This window comes from Vombatus ursinus, unplaced genomic scaffold (assembly GCF_900497805.2).
Source record: "Vombatus ursinus unplaced genomic scaffold, bare-nosed wombat genome assembly UNPS02014799.1, whole genome shotgun sequence".
NCBI lineage: Eukaryota > Metazoa > Chordata > Mammalia > Diprotodontia > Vombatidae > Vombatus > Vombatus ursinus.
In genome coordinates this window covers 45,187,068-45,196,506 of record NW_020954577.1, presented here as the reverse complement: position 1 = coordinate 45,196,506, position 9,439 = coordinate 45,187,068, and the positions used below count along the sequence as shown (strand labels likewise).

Genomic DNA, 9,439 nt, shown 5'->3' with positions numbered 1-9,439 from the left:
GAAAACCCTGCCACCGAAATGTATGGGATTCTAGAGAGGAGTGGGAGAGCCCTTGTGAGAGAGAGCACTGGGGACCCCACTGAAGTGTCTATGTAACGAATGGGAATTTCTCCTTTGCTGGCCCGGAGATTTTCTGAGGAGATCGCACCGGAGAAAGCCCCTGATGTGTGCAGTGGTGTCGATCCGGGAGCTCTGCAGTACCTGAGGGGCACGGGTGGCCGTGGCCCTTGCCACTTGCCCCCCCCCCCCCCACCTTTGTTCAGAGGCTGATTACCTGTGCAGGAGCTGGACTTCTGCCTTTCTTGTATCTCTAGCTCTCAGCTGGAGTTTCTTCGCCTCTAAAATGGCGGAGTGGGTTGGTGGCTTTGGAATCTCTTTCCAGTCTCCAGCTTTGCTCTTTGCCGTTTGGTTTGTCCAGTCTAGCTTTATTGTCTTAGTGTTTCTCAGTTGCTTTAAGAGTAGTCACTTTGCCCGCTGGCACCTACCATGGCTGCCTCCCCCCAGGTACCTCAAAGCCTCTTTCTTAGCAAGGCGAAGAGCCTGAGCTGCCCACGTTCCTCATTTAGCCTCTCAGGTCTGTGGGCTCCCCCTTGTCAGGGTCTCTTGGGGGGCCCCAGCTGCCGATGCTGATAACGCCAGTGTGTAAGACATTGATAAGATATCCTGTGTGAAAGCTTGCTGATCTGCATGTGGGCACTTGTAAATATTAGATGATTCTGGACTCCTGGGCTCACTCCTTTGCTAGTTTTAGAACCCAGAGCTGCCTGTGTAAAAGGGCTAATAATCCTACTAGCTAGTGTTTATAGAGTGCTTTACAAATGGGATCTCCTTGGATCCTTGCCACAACCTTGGGAGGGACAGGCTGTTAGTAGCCCCATTTTGCTGATAAGGATGCTGAGGCATTCATTTAATGCAGAGGACCCTCAAAGATTGGTTGAAACTGACGGTGTGATTGAAAAGTTGAGCTTATTGATGAAACTTGTACAAATTGATTGATTGAGTTTTTGTATTTATTGAGCCTGCCCAGTGATGATAATGTATGAGGCACAGTCATTGTGGGACTGACTCTGTAAAATGTGTAAAAATAATCAGTTTCCATTTTACTATAAATATTTAGTTGAACCAAATTGGGTATCCCCACTCCCACCCCGGGGTAATTGGATAAACCAGGAAATTTGAAAGAGACTATAAAACAAAGGTAATAACCAGGAATGAAAATCAGGTTTTCCCAATGCAAAAGGAATAAAAATAAGATAGAAACTGTCATCGATTTACCTTCACCATTACAGTCTTCATTCACATTGCGTACTAACTATATCACTAACATCTGGATAGTTTTGGCCTTTTGACCGAATTACAAAAATCCACACTAAAGATAATTTAGAAGCCAACATCTTGAATAAAAAAAGGAACCTCCCCCACCCCAGCCAAGATGATACAGACCAACATAACCTGCCCCTTCTGGAATCTTACTGATTGGGGATTTCCCTCAGCATTGCATGTTCTGAGCTTGGCCGTGCCCTCTCTCCCAAGCCCCCCTCAAGGACCTGGGCCATGCTGGCAGGCTTTCCCTGGCTCGTTTACTATCCCATGGGTATCAGGCCAATGCATGACATGGCCACCTGCTGTGTCTTTGCATTCTCTCTGAGGCGTGTGAGTCCGTATAGATTGATGTCATCTTCCCCTGGTCTGGGACAGGTGAGGGAGAGGAAGGGCCAAGGGCCCATTGGAGAGTTATGTTGGTTAATAGGGGTAAAATGAATGTTCAGGACCAGGAATTTGGAATTATGGAGTTCCATTTGCCAGAGTGCATCTTACATATGCAGGTGTCTTTTAAGATCAGCCAATCAATAACATGCATTTATTAAGTGCTTACTATGTACCAGGCATTGCAGAGTCAAAGGAAAAGCAAAAACGGGGAGATAAGTTGGACATAATTAAGTACATACAATGTACCTTCCTAGTGTAAGGCAACCTTATGGGGGGTGGGGGGGAGGATCTCATTAGCAAGTGGACAGACTGCAGAAAGTCACCTGCAGAAAGATGTTTGAACTGAACGTTGAAGGCAACCAGGGATGCTAAGGTGAGAAGGAAAATATTCCAAGCCCAGGGCAGAATCAGTGACTAGGCCTCGAGGTGGGTGATGGGAATGTCACTTGTGAACACCAGCCTTCAGAAGACCAGTAAAGCCAGATTGTAGAATGCATGGAGTGGGTTGAGGTGTAAGAAGGAGGCAAAGCTAGGATGGGACCAGCTTGGGAAGCCATTTCAGTGATCTTGGAGGTAACAGGAGAAATGAAGTTTCCAATAAGGTTCTTGCCTTATGTAGAATAGCTAGTTTCTGTTAGAAACTTAGCCTTAATTATCCTTCCCAACAACTATTTTATTTGGGAACCTTTTTACATTTGATTCAATGAATTATAGTGCATAAAGGAGTGCAGTACCCTGCTCCCAGCCCCCGTCAGGATTCTCGGCTGGCCATTCTGGCTCATTAGATTTCCTTTCACATTTGGTCTCCTTTTCAGCTGGTATCCTCTGCCACTCCCTTCACTCCATTATGTACACCACACTCTACTGGGCTGTCTCCTAAACACTGGGGAAATGCCATTCCAAAGAGTTGGGGCCCCTAAGGTTTGGAATCCCTGATCCAAGTAGAGGTTCTTGTGCTATTTGAACTGCAAAGGTCTTTTGAGATCATTAGGTCAACCCCCATTTTACAGATGAGGATACTGAGACCCAGAGAGATGATCCATCTTGTCCAAGGTCACACAGTTGGGCCATGAAACCCAAGTACTATGAGCTTTCTGCCTTGTTTCTTATCTTCTCGTGGATTAGGGGCAGTGGGGTGGGAGGGGTCAAGGAGGAAGTGGGAATCCCACCTTTGCATGCAAATTGGCAATTTATCTACAAGGACAGACTTATCCCTGGCAGTATTTTGAACCCCAGTCTTCCTCATTCTCAGGCTGGTGTATCTCCCTCTATCTACTACCCTGCCTCTCATAGAAATCTTGATGGGTTTTAAAAGAGGCATTAATATTACAGGTACTTAAAATCAGTAGGTTTTCAGTTTTAATTAATTCTTTATGGATAATTTCTGCCTGCTTTTTGAAGGCTAAGGAAATTTTAGGAAATTTGATTTTTTGCCTCAGGAGGACGAGATTCCCCTTGAACACTTGATATAGGTTCCCATTTTTTCCTTCAGGAAGGCTTTTAGGGGGTTTGTTCCTAACGCTTTTATCTTGACTCTAGCAAACCCAGCACCTCTAGGCAGCAGTTTTGGGCTAGAGTGGGTGGGGAGTCTTGGTTGTGGGAGGGGGTGCTGGGAGTTGGAGCTGTACCCTCCAGCACAGTAGGGCCCAAGGGTTGGCTGGGTCCATAGTCACAGCTGCTTGATGATACATGCTGCATTTGATACTGCATTTCAAGTTTTCGCCTGGAACTCTGCTACACTGGTTTTCCCATGTCAGAGTATCTTTTAATAGTCCTGACATACACCACCATTTAGGTGTAACTCGTCATACGGAGGAAGCTGGGGCTGCCCAAACACTCCTCTGGTTACATGTCAGACAGGTGCCAGTCTTGCCGTGCCAGCCCTCTGCTTGGGGGCAGAGCCGAGTGATAGTGGCTTCGTGTGTGTGTCTCCCCTTTGCAGTCTCTGTAGCCGCTTCGGACAGATATTATATATGCTCTGTCTTTGTTTTGTTCTGTTGTTTCCAGCTGAGCATTGAACAGGCCCAGGCTGTGGCGGACCAAGTTGAAATGAAAGCAAAGGTGGTCCAGTCTGAAGTCAAAGCAGTCACATCGAGGCACAAGAAGGCCCTGGAGGAGAGGGAGTGTGAGCTGCTGTGGAAGGTAAGACAGATGCTCTGCCAGACCCGGCTGTTCTTTGTCCAGCCGCTGTGAGACAAAGACCCATGTGCGCTAAGGCCAAACTCCAGTAGCGCTAATTATAGACTTTCACGGGTCGTGTTCTAAATTCGGAACATTGGAGTATTTCATGGAAGTGTTTTGGGGGAGGAAGGGCCCAACCCCTGGTGTTGCCAGGACACACTGGTGCATTGTATGGCCTTCTCTCCCAGTCGAGCAACAAGGGCGCTTTTCAGAGCTGGTAGACACCCATCAATGAATGTCGCCCGAGTAGAGAAGGCAGGAGGGGCAGAGCACAAGGGAGATGACTTTTTAAGGCCAGCACACTGATAGGAAAGAGGCCTTTGGGGGAATTGCTGGATGGCTCCATTTCCTGGCCCGTCCAAAAGACCAGTTTCCTTTTTGTTCTTAAGGCTTTTCCTCCAATTGTAGAGGATGAGATGCCAAGCCTAGAGGGCGATTTTAAAACCAGATGGAGAAAATGACTCATGCCACTCCCTAGCACCCCCATCCCATCCCTCCTTGCCCGGTCTCATTCTTCACTTAGGAGTTGAACATATCCAGAAGGAATATTTAGGCCATCATTGCATTCCCTAACAGCAAGATGGTGGCATTCATTAACATGGATCGGGCTGCCAATGGGGGTAGCCAAACTCTTAAGCTTCCTAAGAATACACAGTTTGGGCAGGATGTTTTTACCAAAGTCTTTCTTTTTGGTGGGATGGTAGAGTGTGATACCGGCCTATTTTTATGAAATACCATTGCCACAGAAAGTTAGCCAGAGACAGAAACGGATAGGCATTTATTTAGTAGTTTTTCTTGGAAGACAAACTGTGAGTCCTGGAATCTTCAGACACTTCAGACACTCAAATGCTCCCATTGTTCAGATCTTATATAACATGCCCAAATGTTAATTAAAATCGGGAGAGGAGCTAGGTACTTGGTGCAATTTGAGAAGACTGTCTGTAGTGTATCAAACTATGCCACAAACTTGCTTTTCTGGATTTCTGAATGAAAGGGTCTTTGTCATCTGTTGGAGGTTGGGGGAGGTGGTCTTTTGAATGCTCACCTTCAGTGATGCAAAACATCTTTCTTCCCTTGACCTAGCTCTGGTTTTGAGGTGCTGCTATCTTCCATCCTTCGGGAGAAAATGATGAATTTCTTTCTCTAGTCCTTAGCATTATAGAGTAACCTTTTGGAAGAAAAAACGTCAGTCTTGTGTTTATTGTAAATGATGGATTTCATTTCCTAGAAAATTCCTTTGTATTTTCACTTTAGTTTCCTTTCTGATTGTTGTTCATGTCAGCATCATGCATTTAATTAATCTTAATTGTCCTTGACTTCTTTCCCAAGACATTGATTACGCTGGACAACTCAAACCAGTCAATTTCTGTGAATCACTCTTGTCTTATGTTCTCGGTACATTTGGCCCCATAGATTCTGGCAAATCCTTCTCTCCTGAAGCCTTCTCTTCCTCTTCTTCAACTCTGTCTTGGGTTCCAGACTGATGGCTTCCCTCCCACTTGCCTCTCTTCACCTAGATGCTCTTGTCTCTCCAGGTGTCTATTTCCAAGATATCCTACCACCATAGACTTTTACATTTGTGTTCCTTGTTTTCCTCCTTCACGTTGTCTGATGTGTTCAAATTTCCCATTATTGCGTGTTGTCCTATGAGTCATGAGATTGTGGTCATCTTTGTCCTCTGAATCTTAATCACAAACCTTTCCCATTCCTTCGTTAATATTAACTACCCTGCTGCTGGCCATCCAAACCTTCCTCTCTCTTTTCCGTTCAACGCTTCTCTGCTTCTCTTTTCTCCTCAAATGCTAAGAGCCGTGATTTTTCTTAATGATAGACCCTGTAATGGTGTTCTTTGTCCCGAGGGCTCGCTGGTGGTTTAACAATTTACCTTCTGTCTCTCTGGGTCTCCTTAAACGCATTCTGTGCTGAGGATGCTGATGAAGCCTCCGTCATTGGTTTATCTCAGAAGGACGAGCTGGCTTTTCTGCAGTTCTGTGGAAATTTTGGATGGGCTTGCACATTGGCCCCAAAGCCTGGAAGGAAGGAGTGGGGCATTCTAGCCCTAGGAGAAAGCCTGCCTGTAGTTTGGGGAAAGGAGGCTCATCCATTTGGCTTAATTAGGAATACAGGAAGCAGCTAAATTAAAGAAGAGTCCTCATGGGAACTTTGAGAAAGAGACAGGGCCTTGGATCAGCGATTTCACGAGATTCAGTGAGTCCTCGATGAGCCAGTTCTTTTGCCAAGGCAGGTCAGCGTCTTCGGTGACATTCAGAGCCTTCGGGAGTTGCATAGATCACAGAGAGGTTGAAAGACCCTGGACAAGTCTGAGGCAAAATTTGAACCCAGGTCCTCTACGTTCAAGGCCACCTCTCTCCCTCCACGTGGTGCTGCTTCATAGACTGAGTGGGATAGAATAATTGAGCTTTGTTTGAAATTAAATCAATTTGAATTTAAACAATATTTTAGTGGATTTTTTCTAAATGTAGGTATTTTATTTATAGCATCCTCTTAGTCGTCAAGGACAGGTCTGCTGTCAATGGAAGTAGGTAAATCCGTGTTGTCCACCACAGCAGCACTGCTTTAGTGGAGAGCCTTCCGGCCCACTCGCAGACACTGTAGCTCTCACCTGGCCTGGGTCGGGTGGGTGGGAGTGCAGAGGCTGGGGTGGGGGGTGGGGCAAGGTCTGCATCAGGAGGAAGAGGGATTTCCGTGGAAACATCTCTCCAAGAATTCTGGATCTCAGGCCTTGGCTTGCCTCATTCTCCCTCCAGTATCGATTGATCATTCCTGCTACATTCCCCAAAAATATTTTGCCTGGTAGCAATAACAATAAAAAGATCCCCCCCAAAAGAAGCCAAACTCTGAACAAGTAGGGAAAACCCCTCAGCAAAAAACTTAGTAATGCCCTGTGAGAAAGAGCATTAAAGTATCTGTAACTCCTTCCTGTCAGCAGAGGCTTATGATAGCAGAATGTTAAATACATAATCACGTGATATCATTGAGTACTGTTGTTTTGGTTTGGCTATTTTTCTTTCTTTTTTTCTTTGTTACAAGGGAGGGAACAATTTTGTAGGGCAGTGATGGTGGTATTTCCTTACAAGGACTGATGTAAAACCCAAAGGCCTTAATGAAACTTCCTAAAAGTCCTTCAGTAAACAAAATTAGATTCGAGAATCTGTCCATTCTAAGAGGTTCCAGTGACTCAGTTTCCTTCTTAGGCCCGTTGGGGGCTTTTTGTGCCCCTGAAGATATAAAGGTTGACTGTCACTCATCACTCCTCACGTACGATTTTTAACAAGGCCTCTTCCCTTTCTCCTCTTAGGTGGAGAAGATCCGACAAGTCAAGGCCAAGTCTCTGTACCTGCAGGTGGAAAAGCTTCGTCAGAACCTCAGCAAGCTAGATAGCACCATCAGCGCGGTGCAGCAGGTCCTGGAGGAGGGGCGTGCCATGGACATCCTGTTGGCCCGAGACCGCATGTTGGCTCAGGTCCAGGAGCTGAAGAATCTCCGGAGCCTCCTGAAACCCCAGGAAGATGACAGAGTGATGTTCACCCCCCCAGACCAGGCCCTGTACCTGGCCATCAAATCCCTGGGCTTTGTCAGTAGTGGGGCTTTTGCCCCCTTGACCACGGCCACCGGGGAAGGCCTCAAGCGTGCCCTCCAAGGCAAGGTGGCCTCATTCACTGTGATCGGGTATGACCATGATGGGGAACCACGCCTTTCAGGGGGGGACCTGATGTCCGTGGTGGTGATGGGGCCCGACGGGAATCTGTTTGGTGCTGATGTCAGTGATCAGCAGAATGGTACTTACCTGGTCAGCTACCGGCCACAGCTGGAGGGTGAGCACCTAGTCTCCGTTATGATCTGCAACCAGCACATAAAGAACAGCCCCTTCAAGGTGCTGGTCAAGTCTGGTCGTAGCTACGTGGGCATCGGGCTGCCCGGCCTGGTCTTCGGCAGCGAGGGGGACAGTGACGGGAAGCTGTGCCGCCCTTGGGGGGTCAGTGTGGACAAGGAAGGCTTCATCATCGTGGCTGACCGTAGCAACAACCGGATCCAGGTGTTTAAACCCTGCGGCACCTTCTATCACAAGTTCGGCACATTGGGCTCGAGGCCTGGCCAGTTCGACCGCCCTGCTGGAGTGGCTTGCGACTCCTCCCGGAGGATTGTGGTGGCTGACAAGGACAATCATCGCATCCAGATATTCACATTCGAAGGGCAGTTTCTCCTCAAATTTGGGGAGAAGGGCACGAAGAACGGACAGTTCAATTACCCTTGGGATGTAGCCGTGAATTCAGAAGGCAAGATTCTCGTCTCTGATACACGGAACCACCGGGTCCAGCTGTTCGGGCCTGACGGGGCCTTCCTGAACAAGTATGGCTTTGAAGGGGCCCTCTGGAAGCACTTTGATTCCCCCCGGGGCGTGACCTTCAACCACGAAGGCCATCTGGTGGTGACGGACTTCAATAACCACCGCCTTCTAGTCATCCATCCAGACTGCCAGTCTGCCCGCTTCCTGGGATCAGAGGGCACAGGCACCGGGCAGTTCCTGCGTCCTCAGGGGGTAGCGGTGGACCAGGAAGGACGCATCATCGTTGCCGATTCAAGGAATCATCGGGTGCAGATATTTGAATCCAATGGCAGCTTCATATGCAAATTTGGTGCTCAGGGAAGTGGCTTTGGCCAGATGGACCGGCCCTCGGGCATTGCTGTCACTCCAGATGGCATGATCGTCGTGGTTGATTTTGGAAACAATCGAATCATCATCTTTTAATAGAAAGCGTTGGCTTTGTTGTTCTTGCGGTTGCTTTTTGGGGGGTAGTGGTTTTTTTTTTGTTTTTTTTTGTCCATTTTGAATTTCAAAGAAGAAACTCTCAGGGAAATTTTTTTTCTTTACTATGAGAACAAAAAAAAGTACAACGTTACTGAAGACCTACCTCATCTTTATTTTTTTACAGATGAATGTACTTCTCTTTCTGCAGGGATTGAGCCTGGGAAGTCATATATTCTATCTACCTCATGTTCTTTGGGTTCCCTCCTCCCTTTGTTCCTTTCCTCACCCCCTCCCTTCTCAGCCCAGTGCAGATTTTGTATTTACCTCCATCCCCAAAATGGGTTATTGAATGCACAAGCCTACGATTGGATTGGTTATCATGCTGTCACTGGATTGGTCGTGTGCGATCAAAGCTTTCTAGAGAGGAAGCCAAATGAGGCTCTCTAACTTCTAAAAAAAAAAAAAAAAAAAAAAAAGATTAAAAAAAGTAGGGTTAGATACCTAGAGCATCTATGTTCCAGATTCTAGACTGTGGTTTGTGGGTTTCTTCCTGTGTTAAGTGTGTTTTGGTAATAAGCCTTTTAAAAACTTTTTAAAAATGCTGCAACAGAGAACATTTCCCTCTTACCCTTTCATACCTCAATATGTTTGACGTCCTGTTCAGCATCTTTTTCTTATTTCTAGAAAATATGGGTGAGGTATGCCAGCTCAGAAGAGCGGGCCTTTCATAGTTTGGGGTTCTATTTTAGAGGAGTATGTGCAGTATCCCTGCCCCAA

The 9,439-nt window shown here is 46.8% G+C and overlaps 1 protein-coding gene across 1 annotated transcript in view; it reads left to right on the top strand.

The window, feature by feature from the left end:
• The window catches only part of LOC114050420 (E3 ubiquitin-protein ligase TRIM71-like), an 83,206-nt gene extending 74,507 nt beyond the window's left edge, over window positions 1–8,699 (top strand). Inside the window, exons 6-7 of the mRNA XM_027872070.1 lie at window positions 3,718–3,852; window positions 7,211–8,699. Coding sequence (XP_027727871.1) covers window positions 3,718–3,852; window positions 7,211–8,662 — 1,587 coding nt within the window. The 3' untranslated portion in view covers window positions 8,663–8,699. The remainder of the gene's footprint in view (window positions 1–3,717; window positions 3,853–7,210) is intronic.
• The last annotated feature ends 740 nt before the right edge of the window (window positions 8,700–9,439 follow it).